The sequence below is a fragment of the Rhipicephalus sanguineus genome, chromosome 9, assembly GCF_013339695.2.
Source record: "Rhipicephalus sanguineus isolate Rsan-2018 chromosome 9, BIME_Rsan_1.4, whole genome shotgun sequence".
NCBI lineage: Eukaryota > Metazoa > Arthropoda > Arachnida > Ixodida > Ixodidae > Rhipicephalus > Rhipicephalus sanguineus.
The window spans coordinates 145,875,458-145,894,835 of NC_051184.2; the positions used below are offsets into that span (position 1 = coordinate 145,875,458).

The window sequence follows — 19,378 nt, forward strand, 5'->3', positions numbered from 1 at the left end:
TGCTTGTTTTTTCACTGGAGCATTGCAACCAAGATATTTGTTGCAGTTTCGGTTTCCCTTTTGGAAATGGAGCAAGTAAACTTCTAACGTTTTATTTTTTATTACCACACAACCCATTACTTAATAACGAAGAAAAGGAACCCAGATTTTAGTTAACCGCAACCATAGGAAGGCAATACAAAACGAAACCAAGGCAAGCATGAGGGCAGCCATTTGTAATATAATGAAGCGTTTTAAAGAAGTACTCTACTATTAGAGACGACGCAGAAGCGTAACCAGTAATAGTAGAACCAACGCAAAGCTTGTATTGTTGAATCCTCGCCTTTTTTCTACGGGAGCAGCGCTCTCTGCTTCTGCAAGTGGTGCTGCTCTTTTGCATTACATTTACTTCCCCTCCGAAAAAGAGCCATCCTGGCTAATTACGGATACGGACAGCTGCACAGTGACAGTGAGGCTTTAGCAGGTCCATATGCACAATCTCATGCCTCGACATTGTTTGATTACAATAAGTCTCAAGCGACTTGACGGCGTGTATGAAGTACGAGGCTTGCTAGACCACACGGTACAGGCCGTGGTACTTCGGAAGAAGTTTCGTAGACCGACCGGGGCCACCTAGGAGTCCAGAGGCCAGGCCCGTAGCTTGGGGGTATGCCCCCAGGGCCCGCCTCCCCTCCCAAAAATTTTACGGAGGAGGTGTTTTATCGACAAGAATAATGAGAATAGGTGTTTCAAACTGTCAAGGCCTTCAGCAAGTGCCCCCTCCATTTACCCCCCCCCCCCCCTGGCCCCGCTGACTGGCGCAGGCCCGCGGCGGGGACCGGTGGACCGGCGCAGGCCGGCGGCGGGAACGGTAGGCAAGCGCAGACTCGGAAGCGAGCGCGGCCGCGCGCGCCGTTGCCATAGCAACGACGGAGAGATCTTCAACCGGCTGCTTTGCTGCTGGCTTGCGTTTCCTTTCTTGAATTCTTGGCACTCGCCACTTTCCTATGAAGAATGCTGTCTCACGCTCATAACGTGCATGCCATTTGTGACCTGGAAGTGCCGGGCGCGCTGCGATAATGCAATCGAGAGGCATGCACGATATCAGGACTGTTTTTGTGAGGCGAAACGACACCCTTTCAACACGTTCTTTAGTGTACGCTGTTTTCCTGAAAAGCATAGGTAATTTCATAGGGAATATTAGCCGATTACACACTGCCTTTGTTGCCGCGACGCCACTTCACCCCGTTGAAAGAGTAATAAGAGGGAGTGACTAAGAGGGAAGTCCAGGCATGGACACATTCATGTTGTTTTCACTGATGACTTTCCCTAAACAGGTAACCATGTTAGCAGCAATGTACAACAGTGTGAATGAAAACAGCGAGGAAGAAGACTTCAAAACTAACAAACGCTATTTGCTTTACAGTTCTGCTTACCGATTCAATGAGCCAAGTATTCGACGCTCACTAGATTGCCCTCCGCACTGTGTTCCCGAGCCAAGCCTAATTACGGTTCTTCAAACTAATGAACAGATCAAGCTCGCCTTGCTTGTTCGCCTCAGGTTTCTACTACCATGTCGGTAATGCACTACACACACATATATATATATATATATATATATATATATATATATATATATATATATATATATATATATATATATGTGTGTGTGTGTGTGTGTGTGTGTGTGTGTGTGTGTGTGTGTAGAGAATGCATGCCTTGCGGGTAGCACTCACTAAAAAACGAAAAGATGCCTTTACTAACGTTTCAGCCGTGACACCGCCTACGTAGGTCAGTGTCTTGCGAAGCCCATACCACAGCCCAAACGTTAGGGAATGCAGTTTTTCCGGTTTTTGATGTGTGCTACCTGGAAGTTCATTCAATGTAGAAAGCGCCGCGTGCATGCGCCGTTGCTCGACATGCGTTCACTAGTAGTCGCGAAGGCAACGCCACCTCTCAACTTCAACTCCTTTTACTCTTTTATAAGCACAGATTAAATCGAGAATGGCTAACACCGTGCGGATTATTTTTAAACGCATTTTTTGTGTTTAGTAAATAGCAGCGGACTGCGTACAGCATTCTGCACATCTCATTCGTGCACTCTGAAGGCTTGCCCGTCAGGCAACGCGACATGCCGTTGTGACTTTCAAAGCGTAATTCAACAATACAAATCCTAATCATATGGTGAAAAAAGAAAAGCTCGTTTATGTCACTGTAATTCACAGCCAGGGTCTTGTGACACATTTCGATCGGTTGTCAGTGCCTTTAAGAAAGCACATCGCGAATAGATATAGTGATAGAGTAAGTATTTAGTCTAAAAAGGCGTGACCTTACTCATGCTCACCTCATGTTTCACGATCTCAAATATTTGTCCTTAAGTAAATATTGAGAAGGTTATTAGGTATACATATTTGAACTTTCTCACTATCAAGGAGGTAATTTCCGCGTCACTACAAAATCTGCCCTAAAGGTTGGCTCTGCGCTGTACAGCACACGTGTGTGCTGTACAGCGCAGAGCCGCCATATAGGGCAGCTTTAGGGCTTAATCTAAGAAAAAAATAACAACATGTTATCAGATTGACAGGAATTCAATTCTTTGAGCTACTTCCACTCAGACAAAGCTGAGAGGGAATACCATGTCTAGAGGGTGTCTAGAGGGTGTTTTCTAAAACGCGTGCATCTATGATAGCACTCTGCTATCGATGCCCATTAACCAGACTTCACACCTGTGTGCAGATATCCCTATTAATAAAGTCGAGGCTACATGCCAGTTATCGTGTCTTCTCAAATATTATTATTTTTATTAGTCGCTATCCCGCGTATTTCTATTGCAAGTTTTATGTCGCAGTAAAATTTAATATTGAGTTATATATTTCTTACTATCTATTTCACTATGATTTCCTTATCTACAATAGAGACAAAACTACCCGACACAGTGGAAGGGACTTTCAAGATGGGCCTACACGTTTGAGCCAAAAAGGAATCCCAACCAGGAATGTCTTCGCAGCTTTGACATTCCTATCAAGCCAGAAGATTCCAGGATTCAATACGCGGCTGATATTTTGCATCATGAAGTACAAAAAAAAAGCTCCGGTTTTGAAGACCCTCGAGCGGAGCTGTAGTCATTCTATTCGACATGGGTCATTTTCCGTTGGGCTTTCAGAGGAAGAAGACTACTGCTTGAAAAGCAGTAGATATTATGGAAAAAAGCAAATTTCGCTAGGCTTTATCTGGCTGAAGACTGGTATTTTTCAGTCATTGCTACGAGCGAAAAACTACTAATCAAAATTCCTGTGCGCATAAACACCATCGTTCTCTTAAGGGAACCTCCTGGAAAGAAAGGCTTAAGATTTCCTTTGGAACGCCTGCACATCTTCGTGGCAGCAGAAGGAGCTCCACTCACAACTGAAGAAATTTTCATATGCTGAGTGAACGAATGAAGGGGGAATTAAAGGGTTCGCTTTTCTCTGATGTGTCTTGTGACCCGTTGTTGAGCAAGTCAAATGCATTTTGTATTCTACATCAGGAGTGATAAAGAATAAAGAAGTGATTTTGAGAGATTGTAGGAATATTTACTATATTATGTTGCATTAACAATCGTTGTTGTCAGCGCAAAAACGCCTAAATTCGCTCTCCTGAATTTCTTTGTGCTGATCAAAGTGGACGATTGGGCCAGTAGGTGATTCATGATCGACTTTGTGCTTGCTGTAGTGCAAAGTTGAAAGAGACTGCGCCTACAGAACATGAAAGGAGAGCTTCAGAAGAACTGCCAGCCCATTAGAGTAACCTATTGGTCTATCTGCGCCAACAGGATTCAAGACAATCACCTCCAGGAAAAAAAAAGGAAAAAAAGAAAGAAAAAGAAGAAATGCAATTAGGATAGATAAGTGCCTTCTTTAGCGGGATAGACCGCAGATCTAGAGATTATTACACAACACGTCGGTCGTATATGTTCTACTATACGTTCATTCCTAACAAAAAAACTAACCAAGTTCACATTTTCCGGTGTACAAGATCATCTTTCAACGACTGTGTCATTTTTGCACACCCGCTTAGACGGCGCCAAGCCTGCGGTGGCAGCCACATTTAAATAAGAACTAAATGAAAACAAATAAAAACTATCTTTAACTTCCTTTTTTTTTACTCTCATTCCTAGCGTTCTCAAACTTATCCAGTTCTAACATGAGGTAACGCAAGGAGCAAACGAGCGTCACCGAAGTGGTACACCAAAGGAAATTCGGTTTATTATGCAACCACAATATCCTGTTCGTACCCAAGCATAATGGTTCCCGCTAGCTGAAAAAAGAAACTCGGAAAGCAGCATGCTGCTCCAAAATTCCACCGGTACGGCAGCGCAAGAAACTAAACAAACAACAAACAAACAAATAAAAACACGATGCTCTTCATGCATCGTGGGCGCGTCTATAACGGCCAGACATTTGGCATGGCACGTCTAGAAAAACTGCCAATTCATTGCCGGTCGTCGCCGTCGAGATAACGCCGACAAACAGCGCTCTCTTTTCTGCGCACCGAGGTGAAGCGACAGTCTCGGGGCGTGCGTACTCTTTCTTTTGATTATCTTTTATTTAGTGCCGCGTCACTGCATACGTCATGGCGGGACTTTTGAATTCTTTAAGGTTGATACGCCACGTGGTGTCTTTCACGCGAACTAGGCCACTGGTGTCCAGAAAAGCTGCATATGACCCCGAGAACGAAAAGGGGGCCGCCCGGCGACCTAACAGCTTGTCACTTTGAGCGGGTCATAGTATGCCTTGAGGCGCTCCACGTTGACAATGTCGCGCCCTCGACGGCGCATGTCTGAAGATGGTTCGACGGGTTCGATCAGGAAGTTGACCGGGTATGTGCGTTCGACGACTCGGTAGGGGCCTTCGTATTTCGGCAGCAGTTTTGAAGAGTGGCCACTTGCAGTGGTAGGGACCGGGAGCCATACGAGCGCTCCAGGGAGGAACGTGGGCTCAGAAGTGGTGGTGCCATCACGAATGCTCTTCTGCAGCTCTTGTTCATGCGTCGTAAATGTCTTGGCAAGCTCGCGACATTCTTCATCTTCAGGAAGCCTGGCTGTGTCAGAAATAGTACGCGCACTCAGATGGACCCGGCTTGTATGGAAGTGTCGTGTCGATGGTGTGCGACGGGTGCCTCCCGTACAGTAAGAAGAAGGGTGAAAAACCAGTAGTGCTCTGAGGGGCGGTGTTATAGTCGTAGGTGATGAAGGGCAGAATGGCATCCCAACTGGTGTGGTCGGCGGCGACGCATATTGAGAGCATGTCACCGAGCGTGCGGTTAAAGCATTCGGTTAGGGCATTCGTCTGCGGGTGGTAAGCAGTAGTTTTGCGGTGAACAGCATGGCACTCTTTGAGAATGGCTTCCACGACTTCCGACAAGAAGACACGGCCTCGATCGCTGAGAAGCTCTTGGGGTGGACCGTGATGCAGTACGAATTGGTGTAGTAGGACGGAGGCAACATCGCGCGCTGTAGCGGCTGGGAGGGCGGCGGTTTCGGCGTATCGCGTTAGATGGTCAACAGCCACGATGGCCCAGCGGTTACCAGCCGAAGTCAGAGGAAGTGGTCCATATAAATCGATGCCCACGCGCCCAAACGGACGGTTAGGGCAAGGTAATGGTTGTAGGCCTCTAGCGACACGTGCGTTGCAGGTTTTTGGCGTTGGCAATCGAGGCAGGAGCGAACGAACTTCTGCACGTAGCGGTACATCCCACGCCAGAAGTATCGTTCTCGAATGCGGTGGTAAGTTTGGATACCCGAGAGTGCGCGCATTGAGGGTCAGAGTGGAAGGCCTCGAATATTTCAGAACGCAGACTGCGGGGTATTACTAGTAGCCACTGGCGGTCGTCGGCGTTGTAATTGCGTCGGTGCAGTAGGTCGTCAAGAATGGCGAAATGGTGGGCTTGACGCCGCAACGCGCGAGTGGATGGTGTTGCCGACGGATCAGTGAGCAAGTCGATCAGCGAGGTGATCCATTTATCCTTGCGCTGTTAGGTAGCGATGGTGTGAACGTTGATTGAAGCAACAGCTATGTGAGATACTGAGCTGGGGGCATTGTCGTCAGGCAAGGGAGAGCGCGAGAGGGCGTCGAGGTCAGCATGCTGGCGTCGGTTGCGATACAGCACGCGCATGTCGTAGTCTTGCAGGCGAAGTGCCCAGCGGGAGAGACGGCCTGAGGGATCCTTCAATGACGACAGCCAGCATAGTGCATGATGGTCGGTGACGACATCAAAATGGGCGACCATACATATAAGGTCGAAACTGTGTAGGGCCCAGATGCTCGCCAGGCACTCTTTTTCCGTGACTGTGTAATTGGTGTCGGCTCTGGTAAGCGTACGGCTTGCGTATGCCACGACATATTCGGGGAACCCTGGTTTGCGCTGCGCAAGGACAGCGCGGAGGCCTGCACCACTGGCGTCCGTGTGTACCTCCGTTGGGGCCGTAGGAAAGTAGTGGCGTAGTATGGGAGGAGACGTCAACAAACGACGGAGCTTTGCGAACGCGTCGTCACACTCGGACGACCACGAATTGAGGGCTCCGTTACTTCCAAGGAGCTTCGTCAGCGGCGATATGATGGTGGCAAAGTTTCGTATGAAGCTTCGAAAATACGAACACAGTCTTAGGAAACTGCGCAGTTCTTTGACGGACGTAGGTTTGGGAAATTTGGCCACGGCCCGAAGCTTGGCCGGATCGGGAAGGATTCCATCCTTGGACATGACGTAACCGAGGATTGTCAGCTGCCGTGCTGCAAATCGGCACTTCTTCAGATTCAGTTGGAGGCCGGCGTTGCACAAACGCGTCAAAACATGCCGCATACTTTGGAGATGCGTGGAGAAGAGATGCGAAAGATGCGTGGAGAGATGCGAAAATCACGACGTCGTCCAGGTAGCACAACCACGTGCGATATTTCAAGTTGCGCAGAACGTTGTCCATCATGCGTTCGAAGGTCGCGGGCGCATTAAACAGACCAAACGGCATGACGTTGAACTCGTACAAGCCGTCGGGCGTGACAAAGGCTGTCTTCGGTCGAGCGTCATCCACCATGGGTACTTGCCGGTACCCCGAGTGCAAAGCAAGAGATAAAAAGAATTCTGCTCCTGGGAGGCTGTCAATCGCGTCAGTGATTCGCGGCAGTGGATAAACATCCTTGCGAGTGATCTTGTTGAGCCATCGGTAGTCCACACAGAACCGCACGGAACCGTCCTTCCTCGCAACGAGAACGGAAGACGCCCATGGACTGTCCGAGGGCCAAATAACATCGTGTCAAAGCATATCATCCACTTGCTAATTAATGAACCGACGTTCTGCGGGAGACACGCGATATGGTTGCCGCAGTGGTGGTTCGGCGCCAGTGTCGATGCGATGCGTAACAGTGGAAGTGAGGCCGAGACAAGTTTGCCTGACATGGAAAGAACGAATTTCTTCCAGCAGGCACAGAATTTGGGAACGCTGGACCGATGTGAGGTGTCAGCGATGGAGCACCTAAACACATCAGCAGGTGACGAATCAGACGTGGAAACAGCACTGAGCGAACGGAAACTGGGACAGTGCGTGTCATCGGGTGCGTCCATAACTTGTGTGTCTTCGAGGGGTTCCACTCTGCCGAGACATTCCCCTCGCACCAACGTAACAATGTATGGAGATGGGTTGTTAACAAAAATAGCGGTGCTGCCCTGAGTGACTTGGACGGTCGCGAAAGGTGCCAGCAAGCCTTTCCTTGTGCAAACGTGGTCAGATGGCGAAATGAGTGCAATGGTGTCGGAGACACCGGCGCAGTCGACAGACGCAGCCGTCGACGAGTTTGGCGGTACTTTAGTATCGTCTCTGACGAGAATCTTGCTCGATAGCGAAGAAGTGTCTGCCGGCGTCAAATCCGAGAACGGTGAGAGTTCGATTTCGGCTGGTGCGCAATGAATTACGGCGTCGTGACGGGAGAGAAAATCTCATCGCAGGATGACGTCGTGGGAGCATGCAGCAATTATAATGAACTCGACGTTGTACAGAATGCCCTGAACGACGCGAGCTGTGCATATTGCTGTAGGATGAATGCTCTGGGAACTGGCTGTACGGAGAGACATCCCTGAAATTGGCGTCCTCACTTTTCGTAGTAATCGGCTCAATTTTTGGTCCATAACGGATACGGCGGCTCCAGTGTCGACAAGGGCAGATGCAGAAACACGGTCGACAAACACGTCTATCACGTTCGATGGGCTTCGCTGAGGGCTTTCGCAGTTCGATAGCGTCGCAGCCCTTGCCTCGTGCACTGCGACGACCAGTTTTCCTGGTCACGTGCGACCGGACGTGGGTGCATCGGCGACAGTGAGCGACGTCGTGGAGACGGAGAGCGCCGAGGAGATGGAACGTGGCGTGACGTCGGTGACAGAGGCGTAGGTGGGGCGTAAAATGTGCGGTTCGACTGGCTGGTGGCGGGTGACACGACTTGAGGCGGCTGGACGCGATTGGAATAACGCGCCACGTGGCCGGCGTAACCACATGCGTAACCACATGCGTAGCCACAGGCCGGCCACACCCGCGAGGTAGGAAATCATGTTGGTCAATTTTCCTGCCTCGTCCCATATATTGGGGACACTCACGCTTTCATAAATCGCGAGCCAGTCCTCCACGTCGGTCCCATCTGTGCCAGTGAAGACTGGGGAGTCGCGGACACGAGGGACTCCGGGACATGAGGTGGGTGCAGGTGGAGGCGTCTGCTGGGCGACGGCTTGAGGCATGGTAGCTCGCAGGGTACGGGCTTGCCCCCTGTACTCGCGCACGAGTTGATACGCCGCTAGCTGGAATGCTCCAAAATTACTCATCTGGCAAGAACTCTAGTCTACATAAACTATCTGCATGGCGCACTGAATTTCTTATAATTTATCCTTTTATTTTCACTTTATTTATGAATTCAACACCAAGTAAGAGGATAAACTTAATATTTATTGTTACATATAAAACTGTACTTATAATACCGCTTTTGTTCAATTTGACTACAAATTGGACGATAAACCTAAATGACATGGCGACTTTGGCTACTTAAGGCTTGAATTCTGGCTAATTTTTAAATCCACCCAACGGCCACCCTGCTGCGTGTCGGCATGATTGTACAGCTCTCGTGAACAGATTTTCCAGCGCATATTTTCCTACTCTCTCATATGACTCGCGCATCATGATTTGTTAGTTCATCAACGTTACTATATCTGTAATGAGATTACCTTGTTTGGCAGCGAATATGAGTTCGCGTGGTTTCTGTTAATAAACAGTTGGGAGATGGCACCCGCTTCGAGTGTTCACTTCGTCCTCGTCCTTTTAGCGCCAAACCTATTTTTCCTCTAACATCACTTTGCCAAGTGCAGCGGGCAGCCGGTTGTTCGGCATATGCGTAGGTATCGCTATCATGGAGTCCATAAAACCCCACATAAGCTACTGGTTTCCACAGTCTGCCAAAACTGATGGAGTTAACCGCATGCACGTATTGAAAGAAGACAGTGTTTTGGCTCTATTGTTGGCGATGGATTGCACTTGACCTTGCAATTCCAGTAGATATAGAAGTAAACAAAATGAACATCAAAGTGTAACAACTGTCTCTTTCCTATTATGTGAAGGTCATGACGCGACGGCGTCCTGACTACTGCAAATTAGGCAGAAACGCATAAAAGTTAACAGCGTCTTGGGGCTATAGTAAAGGCTACGATTCTGATTACTCAAAGCTGTCCTATCGTTGCGTTGGCAAGAATCTTGAATATCTTCCCCTTAACAGCGCCGGCGTCGGCCGCACGGGCACCATCGTCCTGATGGAACTGGCGCTCGACATGGCGCGGGCCGAGAAGCGTGTCGACGTCATGGGGCTGCTGTACAAGCTGCGCCAGCAGAGGATCAACCTCGTCGAGACTGTGGTACGTATGTGCACGTCAAGCATTGTGGGCTATTCTGGGGCCACTTCAATTACTCCGTGAGAACCGTTCAGAGCGGCAGCGATGTTCAGATTACGCGTGCAGCTGGGCAATATTGCCACGTGGTCGTGACGTCGACGAAGACCGCAGGCGACGTGTCCAAGATGAAACTCTTTATTTGGCCGAACTTGTGGCCGACAAACGGAAAGTTAATTCACACCAATACACACGGTATACACTGATAGCGGGGAACAGAGCGTCGGCCGTCGATCAACTGACAAGCGGTCAAGCGCGTTGGCTTTTATACAAGCGCTATCGAGCTTTCCAGCAATATTGCTGATGGCGACGTTATCTCTCGACAAAGCTGGAACATTCGTGTGCGGCGCGCAATCTTAACAAAACGATCTACTACAATCGCGAAGCTTCTCGAACACTGCTTCGCGGCCAGCGTCGAGCGTTGATAACCGTCCTTGCTGGTCAAACCCAAATACATCAAAATAAAACAAGAAGTGCGCGTGGCATCGCCCCCCTCTCAAAAAGCATCGTCCCGATGCTTTTGAAAGAACAAAGAAGAGAAAAAAAAAGTTCATAAATAAATTACAATAACAAAGGAAACAGTAGAGTCCCCACGTTCGCTAACGCGCAAAAAACGGCTTAAGGCGAACGACATGGACGACTTCAGGTCGTGCGCGGCGTCGCTGGGAGTCCGTAATGCCGTCCGGGATGACCTGGTTGTCAAGAGCGCCGAGACGTCGATGAACCTTGTATGGCCCGAAGTCCTTGCTGGTCAAACTTGAATAGAAGAAGTGGGCTTGCCAATATCATGTTTAATGTTGCTCTTTTGAGGAGCACTTAGGCATGGTTTCAATTGTTTGCCACGCTTAGGTTAAACTTCAGCTGCAACCATTGCTTAATCTCAAGGCAAAATACGGCAATTGAATTTTTCTAAATTGCAAAATTATGTCTTAAGTCATCTCTCACAAACAGTGCGTGCACAAAGTGAGTGCCAGCATTTATTGTCATATTAACTGTATTTTCGAAGTGGGTTACCCTCGCATTACAGTAGCCTCTGTTCTGAACAGTTGAGAATGGCCATCACCTCGTCCTGTTCGAACACGGTTACAGAAGGTTTTGACAAGAATGGTAGATTTGCTTTACATTCTTTCAACGTTGTACAGGCTAAAGGTGGAAGCAGGAATGGTGGCAACATTGTTTTACGGCTACGAATAAACTAGGTAACATATGCTCTGCCATGAAAATCAATGATGAGGTCGAGGAGAAGAGCAGAGAACCTTGTGTTTTAAAACACGCTAACAAATTTACAGACTGCCGTACCGGTGCGGTTTTTAATATTCCTCTTACCGGCGGCCGATTCTACGGCCGCCGAATCAGGGCATCGACGAAATAGGGTTGCCAAATTTGGCTACTTTCTGCCAATTAGGCTATATTTTTTGAGCATGTGGCGGCAGAAAAAAAATTACACCATCTCCCGCTAATGGGAACCATGAGGGGATGCGAAGCAGCATTGGCGGTGCGCACCAAGTTTCCGTTTACGTTCACTCGGCGTTCCCGTTAGTGTGTGAGGTTTGTACTTCGTGTTTCTGTTATCATTACGAAGCGAGCCCTGCGCTGCTGCTGCTCCGCGACGATCTCGATCACGACAAAGGTTGGAGTGCTGCTGCAAGTGGCGCTGACGTTGACGTTACAACTTATCTGAACGGGAGCGAAGCGAGAATGACGGAAGCCGACCGAGCGCACGCGCTTATATGAAATGGGGGAGGAGAGGAGAGAGTGGCTTAGCAAAACGTTTTTTTGGGCTAGTTGGTTCATGACTTCTGAAGGAAAAAGTTGTAGCGCAAAGCAACACACGGACAGAGAGAGAGGACGGGACTGGCGCTAACTTCCAACTGTATTTATTGAAGAAACGTACGTACATATATAAGGAACACAAGAACAGCAAGGGCACACTGTACGTACACCGTGTCTCGCACAACTTGAAAAAGGCACTCTCAAAGTACAATGTCAATGTTGTGTTGACATTGTGTTGACATGCAAGCTCTCGACGTCGAAAAGAAAGAGCAAGAAATGTGACAAGAAACATGACACTACTTTCACCGAGCGTGATGTCGCATATAAGATCCCCCTCAGCTCCGATAAAGTTCACATAGGACAAGCGGGTCGGTGTTTTAATGAGAGGGCCAGAGAGCACGCGCTGTCTGTTAAGAACAATTCGGGAGGGCATTTGGCCGAGCATTGCAAAATTTTCGGGTGCACGCCTTAGTTTGCGCGCACAAGTTTCCTAAAGAGGGCACTAGATAGGACGGAAAGGGTGATAGTTGAAGCCTATTATATTTTAGAGACCGGTGACAACTGCATTAGCACGCCTTAAATAACACTCATGAGTAATGAGTGACTTTCTTGGAAGGACAAGTTTAACGTTCACGTCATTTGGGTTGTCTTACTTTCATATCTCCTGTTTCATTGACGCTCCCTTGCACGTTTAAGTCTTGTTGCCGTTATTTCTTGAATTTTTGTTTTTTTTTTTGTTTTTGACGCACCCCATTGGACCTTTAAGTTTTGTTGTCGTTTTCATTACATATGTGCTTGCAGAAGCACACGCGCTTCCGTTTGGGAATAAAGAAAAAAATGTCTTCTTGTTTGTTCTTTTGTTCTTTGGTTTTTTCTGATTGGTTATGCTCGGAATTCTTCGTCTGCGATGCATACTGAAGCATTTTTTACGTATAGTGCATTGCTTCCTATTTTCCGTTCATCTAGAACAGTTATTATCGCCATGTCAGAACCAATCGTATGAACAATCTCCAAGTTTCTTGTTCCTTATTCTTTGGTCCTTTTTTCTTCACATAGCAGTTTCAAAATAGCAATCTGCAGAACACGCGTGCAACCGCCAAAGTAAATGATTTCCTGCTGACAATGCTCATAAATGCGATTTCCCGCTAAATTTTCTGCCTGATTGTCGCGAGTGTCATGCCCTTGCTGTTCTGGTGTTCCTTATATATGTACGAACGTTTCTTTCCAACGAACACAGTTGGAAATTAGCGCCAGTCCCGTCCTCTCTGTCTGTCCGAGTGTTGCTTTGCGCTACAATTTTTTCCTTCAGGAAATAGTGAGTTTACAGGCTTCAGCGCAGGGGGAGGAGAGGAGAGAAGGCGACAGAACACCTGCGTAAAGAAGGAGAGTGGGGGAGAGAGAGTAGGCGCATGCGCAGTGGAGCGCAGGCGCCACCGGATCAAGCTCGCCCATAAGATGCTTCGCATCTAAATTACACCATCTCCCACTGAAGGAAACCATGAGGGCAAGCAAAGCAGCATTGGGGGCGCACACCAAGTTTCCGTTACGTTTACTCGGCGTTTCCGTTAGTGTGTGAGGTTTGTATTTAGTGTTTGTGTTATCATTACGTTGTGTTTGTGCGTTGCTTTGCGTTAGCGCCGAGTGAACGAGTGGCGCCGACGTGGACGTTACAACTCATCTGAACGGGAGCGAAGCGAGAATGACGGAAGCCGTCCGAGCGCACGCGCTTATATACACATGAAATAGGAGAGGGAGAGGAGAGAGTGGGTTACAGGCTGTATTTGGCTGCGGCGCGGCGGCATCACGTGAGAGGAGAGGCTGCGCCGCGGCTTCAGCGCGGGGGAGGAGAGGAGAGAACGCGACAGAACACCTGCGTAAAGAAGGAGAGTGGGAGAGAGAGAAGAGAAGGCGCATGCGCATTGGAGCAAACGCCACCACCATCGCTGGACGCAGCCCCGAGCAAAAGCTGCTTCGTATCTAAAACGTCTTGGCTACTTGGCTATTTTTGCATGCTTTCTCGTTCCCTTAATTTGGACCAAATTACAGATATCTTCTGACGTCACAGCCGCTGGTATTTGAGTGAAGGAGTGACAACTTTATTCATCAAGGGGTGTGAGAGTGAGGGGGGGGGCTCAGGCTACGTATGCTGCCAGGCCCCCCGCAGGGGCGTCTGCGCAAGCAGGCGTTTGGTGTGTAGCGACACCACGGACCCGAGCTAACCGGGGGATTTCGACCCCCTCCCATGCCTAGCCGTGCGTGGCTTTGCCGTGTCCGGGGAAAAGGGGATCCTGGGGGTTGAGCCGACGCCGGGTGATTGGACCTTTAAGGCCCCCGGCAGAGGCAACACACCCCTTTGACCCCGGCTTCACGCAGACGGCACCCCTGGGCTGACCCACCTAGGGGAAATCGGCAGTCGCCTTTTCCTATCTCTCTACCCACATCTTCGTCTTTCTCTCTTCCTTTTAGCCTTTCCTGTCCTCTCCTATCTTCTACTTACTTCCAACCTTCTTGGCAGCAAGGGTTAACCCTGTGTGGCTATCCAACCTAGGATAAACCATATTGGGTTATAGTAACCGCGTACTGCTGGCGTTGTGCAGACTTGTTCACATGTTCTGCCACGTCCCCTTGTTGGGCTCCGTGGTGGGTGGTAGGCGCCGTTACCGAAAAATCCACTTTTTTCCATGGGATCCTCGACCCCCTCCGTAACCACCGATCGTGCCCCGAAACGGGTACGCATCGATGCAAGTTCACTCCTTTGGCCCAAAAACAGAGAAACCTTCCCAAAATACCACGTCGTCCATTGCGAACAATCGTCTACAAAAGCAAGAACAATCTCACCCTTTCTTGTGGCCAAGTGCCTGAAAGAGACCATTGGAACCGGCTATAAGGCCACAAAGATGGCAAGCGGAGACTTGCTTCTCGAACTAAAAGACAAAGAACAGTACAATAAACTCTCACACCTCGTAGCCTTTGGTAACATCCCCGTCTCTGTGAGCGCACACCGTACCATGAATACAGTGAAGGGAGTGGTATCGGACGAAGATTTGATGACATTGAACGAAGAGGAGCTCCTTGATGGATGGAAGGACCAAGGTGTAACACATGTCCAGCGCATCACAATCAGACGCAACAACAACGAAATAGCAACAAAGCACTTGATAGTCACCTTCAGCTCAACCACCTTACCCGAGACTCTTGAAACTGGCTATGTAAAACTCCATGTCCGACCGTTCATTCCAAACCCGAGGCGCTGTTTCAAATGTCAGCGATTTGGCCATGCATCCCAGAGCTGCCGAGGGCAGCTGACGTGTGCTAAGTGTGGCACAACCGGCCACAGTGCTGATGAGTGCAGTCATGATGAGGTCCTCTGTGCAAACTGCGAAGGTAGTCACCCCGCATACTCCAGAGCGTGCCCAGCCTGGAAGAAAGAAAAAGAAATAATAACTATAAAAGTTAAGGAAAATATTACATTCAGGGAAGCAAGACAACGGATCTCCTCATGATTCGCACTAAAAACATCTTTCGCCGAAGTGGTGCAACGAGGGGCGGCACCACAAAGGCCCCTGGCAGTTGCCCGGTCCACGCCTAGCGTGCCGAGGCTAACGCCACTAGCCCCTACGGTGGGAGCAGCCAGCGCTGCCCTGCCCACATCCAACCTGTCCACACCAGTGGCCTCCACAAGATCTGACAGCATCCAGGGCAATCACGAGGCCAAGGGGGTCCCATCGACCTCCAGCTCGGTGGGGACAAAGACTTCGTCCACCGAGGCGAAGTCTCAGCGACGCACAGCTCGCTCTGTGGAGCGGGCGTCCAGTGCATCGCAAGAGGCTATGGACACCACTTCAAGCCAAACGGCGCAGGAAGCGCCGAAGGAGCGTCGAACTTCCCTCGACCGCTTTAAAAAGGAGAAAACACCAATTACAGGGCCTCACAAAGGCCCCGTAAAATGAGCCCATCTCAGACCTCCTTACACACAGCACTTTTTTCTTTTCCCCGTCATGGACAAAATTATACAATGTAACGTAAGAGGACTGCTTAGAAATCTAGATGACGTCCAAGAACTGATTAAGTTCAACCCCAAAGTGCTGTGTGTGCAAGAAACGCACCTAACCCCCAAACACACCAAGTTCCTTCGCCAATACATCACTTTCCGAAAAGACCGCGAGGATGCAGTCGTATCATCTGGCGGTGTGGCCATTATAGCTGATAGAAGCCTAGCATGCCAGCATTTGAAGCTCCAAACGGCCCTTGAGGCAGTGGCTATTCGAGCTGTACTTTTTAATAAGCTCATCACCATATGTTCCGTGTATATACCACCACATCATCAGCTTCACAGACGCGATTTAGATACATTAATAGATGAACTTCCAGAGCCCTTTTTGATTCTAGGTGATTTTAATGCACACAATGTCCTCTGGGGCGATTCTCGCTGCGATGCTCGAGGACGTCTCATTGAACAGCTCCTCTGTTCGTCTAGTCTATGTCTTTTAAATATGAAGGAGCCTACGTATTTTAGCCTCGGAAACAACTCCTACTCCTCCATAGATCTTAGGATTACATCGCCATCCCACTTACCCATTTTTAAATGGAACGTTCTCAAGAACCCCTACGGAAGTGACCACTTCCCAATCATCCTGAGTACGCCGAACAAAGACCAACCACCCCCGCGGGTTCCTCAATGGAAGGTCGACTCAGCTGATTGGGAACAGTATCGAACCCTTACACATATGACATGGACTGAGCTGTCCGCTCTGACCATAAACGACGCTGTCACGTATTTTACAGCTTTTATACTTGACGCCGCATCTAAATGTATTGCCCAAACAAGCGGCCGGGGCTCTAAGCGGAGAGTTCCATGGTGGAACGATGCATGTAGGAAAGCACGGATGAATCAGAACAAAGCGTGGGCGTTGCTTCGCGATTCCGCAACAGTAGAAAACCTAGAACATTTCAAGCAGGTCAAATCGCAGGCAAGGAGAACGCGCCGACAAGCTAGACGAGAAAGCTGTACAAAGTTCATATCGAGTATCAACTCGTACACAGATGAGGGAAAAGTGTGGAATAAGGTGAAAAAAATTAAGGGTCAACAAACCTATTCCCTGCCATTAGTGAATAGCCTCGGGGAAACCCTGGAGGATCAAGCTAATTTTCTTGGCACACATTTCGAACACATATCGAGCTCCTCACACTACTCCGAAACCTTCCAGAAGTACAAAGCACGAATAGAACAACAAAAGTTAGAAAGAAAATCTGCAAAAATGAGGCGTACAACGAACCATTCTGCTTAGCAGAACTGCAAACGGCACTGAACTGTTGTAATACATCTACCCCAGGTTCTGACTGCATAATGTACGAAATGCTGAAGCAGCTACCCTCTGAAACACAAAAGACCCTCCTTACGCTCTACAACTCTATATGGTTTTCGGGTGTGATCCCATCATCTTGGAAGGAGGCTGTTATAATCCCAATTTTGAAGCAAGGAAAGGATCCCTCTGCTGTATCAAGTTACAGACCTATAGCGTTAACTAGTTGCCTCTGCAAAGTATTTGAAGAAATGATTAACTGCCGCTTACTACACTTCCTTGAATCAAACAAATTGTTCGACCCATGCCAGTGCGGGTTTAGAGAAGGCCGATCCATCACCGATCATCTCATACGTATCGAGGCATGCATACGTGAAGCTTTTGTTCATAATCAGTTTTTCCTATCTGTATTCCTTGACATGGAGAAGGCCTACGATACGACGTGGAGGTTTGGTATACTCAGGGACCTCTCACACATAGGTATACGTGGTAATATGTTCAATGTCATTGAAAGCTATCTGTCTGATCGCACATTCCGTGTTCGAGTGGGTAGTGTTTTGTACCGAACATTTATACAGAAAACCGGAGTGCCACAAGGTGGGGTGCTCAGCTGTACGCTCTTTATTATAAAAATGAATTCTCTCCGTTTGTACATCCCACGTAATATGTTTTATTCAACATATGTTGATGATGTTCAGATAGGTTTTCAATCGTGTTCTCTTGGGATCTGTGAGCGACAGGTTCAGCTTGCTCTTAACAAGGTGTCCAAATGGGCTGATGAAAACGGGTTCAAACTGAACCCACAGAAAAGCACCTCTGTCCTTTTTTCACGAAAAAGAGGCTTACACCCTGATCCTGAAATTGTGATGAAGGGTGAGCGTCTGCCCGTAAACACAGAACATAAGTTCCTAGGTATAATTTTCGATGCGAAGTTAACCTTTGTACCGCACATAAAACATCTTAAAAATAAATGCATGAAAACAATGAATATCCTAAAGGTGCTGTCACGCACAACGTGGGGAAGCGACAGAAAGTGCCTCATGAATCTCTATAAAAGCCTAGTACGCTCACGCCTCGACTATGGGGCGATAGTCTATCACTCTGCCACGCCAAGCGCTCTGAAAATGCTGGACCCAGTTCATCATCTAGGCATCCGCCTGTCCACAGGCGCATTTAGAACAAGCCCAGTTGAGAGCCTCTATGTAGAATCGGACGAGGGGTCACTCCATCTGCAGAGAACTTTTTCTTGTTTCATATATTTTCTTAAAGTGAATGCAAACAGTGAGCAGCCTGCATATTCTACCATCAACGATCTGTCCAGCTCTCAACTTTTTCGCAATCGGCCCGCAATGGCACGCCCTTTCTCACTGCGTGTAAGGGAGCTAGCTGAAGAAACAAATGTTCCACTGCTTGAATACCACCCTATTCCCCCCGCAATGCAGCTCCCGCCATGGCAGTGGCAGCTTATAGACTGTGACACATCCTTCGTAGCTGTCACAAAGCACGCCCCCCTTATACACATTCGGATGTATTTCTTAGAGCTGCAACATAAATATGACTGCCCAGAATATTATACTGATGCATCCAAGTCCCATGCTGGCGTATCATATGCAGCGGTTGGCCCATCTTTCTTGGATGCCGGCGTTCTACCCACTAGCACAAGTATTTTCACAGCCGAGGCTTACGCGTTATTCGTAGTCGTTAAAGACATTAAAGAATTGAATACACCAAGGGTAGTTATATACACTGACTCCTTGAGTGTCGTGAAAGCTTTGAAAAATCTGAAAAAACATAGAAACCCTGTAATTATGTCCCTCTACTCAATACTCTGCGCGGCGTACACGTCCAAGCAACACATCGTCGTGTGCTGGGTGCCAGGGCACCGCGACACCGAAGGAAATGTGTTGGCTGACCAGCTGGCCACGTCAACCAACCTAAGCGCTGCCAACTCTTCAGTTGCTGTCCCCGTAATGGACCTAAAACCAAACATACGGAAAAAGCTCAGGGCTTACTGACAGAAGTTATGGGATCTACAAACGCATAACAAGTTACACCTGATCAAACCATACCTCGGTAACTGGCCACCTACATCAAAAACACGCCGTACAGAGGTCACTCTCTGTCGGCTTAGAATAGGACACACACACAGCACACACACACACCTTTTGTCCGGTGGTGACCCACCCAGCTGTGACAGATGTGGCCATCCACTTACTGTACATCACATACTCCTTGAATGCTCTGAGCTAGAGGCCTACAGAAAAAAACACTTTCCACTGGCGTTCAAGCAACACATACCCCTTCATCCAGCGATGTTAATAGGTAGAGAACCTCTTTTTAAATATGATAAATTGAATGCATTTTTAAAGGACGTA

General features: G+C 48.5%; 1 protein-coding gene across 2 annotated transcripts in view; it reads left to right on the plus strand.

The window, feature by feature from the left end:
* Nucleotides 1-19,378, plus strand: part of LOC119403989 (receptor-type tyrosine-protein phosphatase mu) — a 963,694-nt gene that overhangs the window by 670,260 nt on the left and 274,056 nt on the right. For both annotated transcript variants that reach the window (XM_049419317.1, XM_049419318.1), the window contains one exon: nt 9,759-9,894. In XM_049419317.1, coding sequence (XP_049275274.1) covers nt 9,759-9,894 — 136 coding nt within the window. The remainder of the gene's footprint in view (nt 1-9,758; nt 9,895-19,378) is intronic.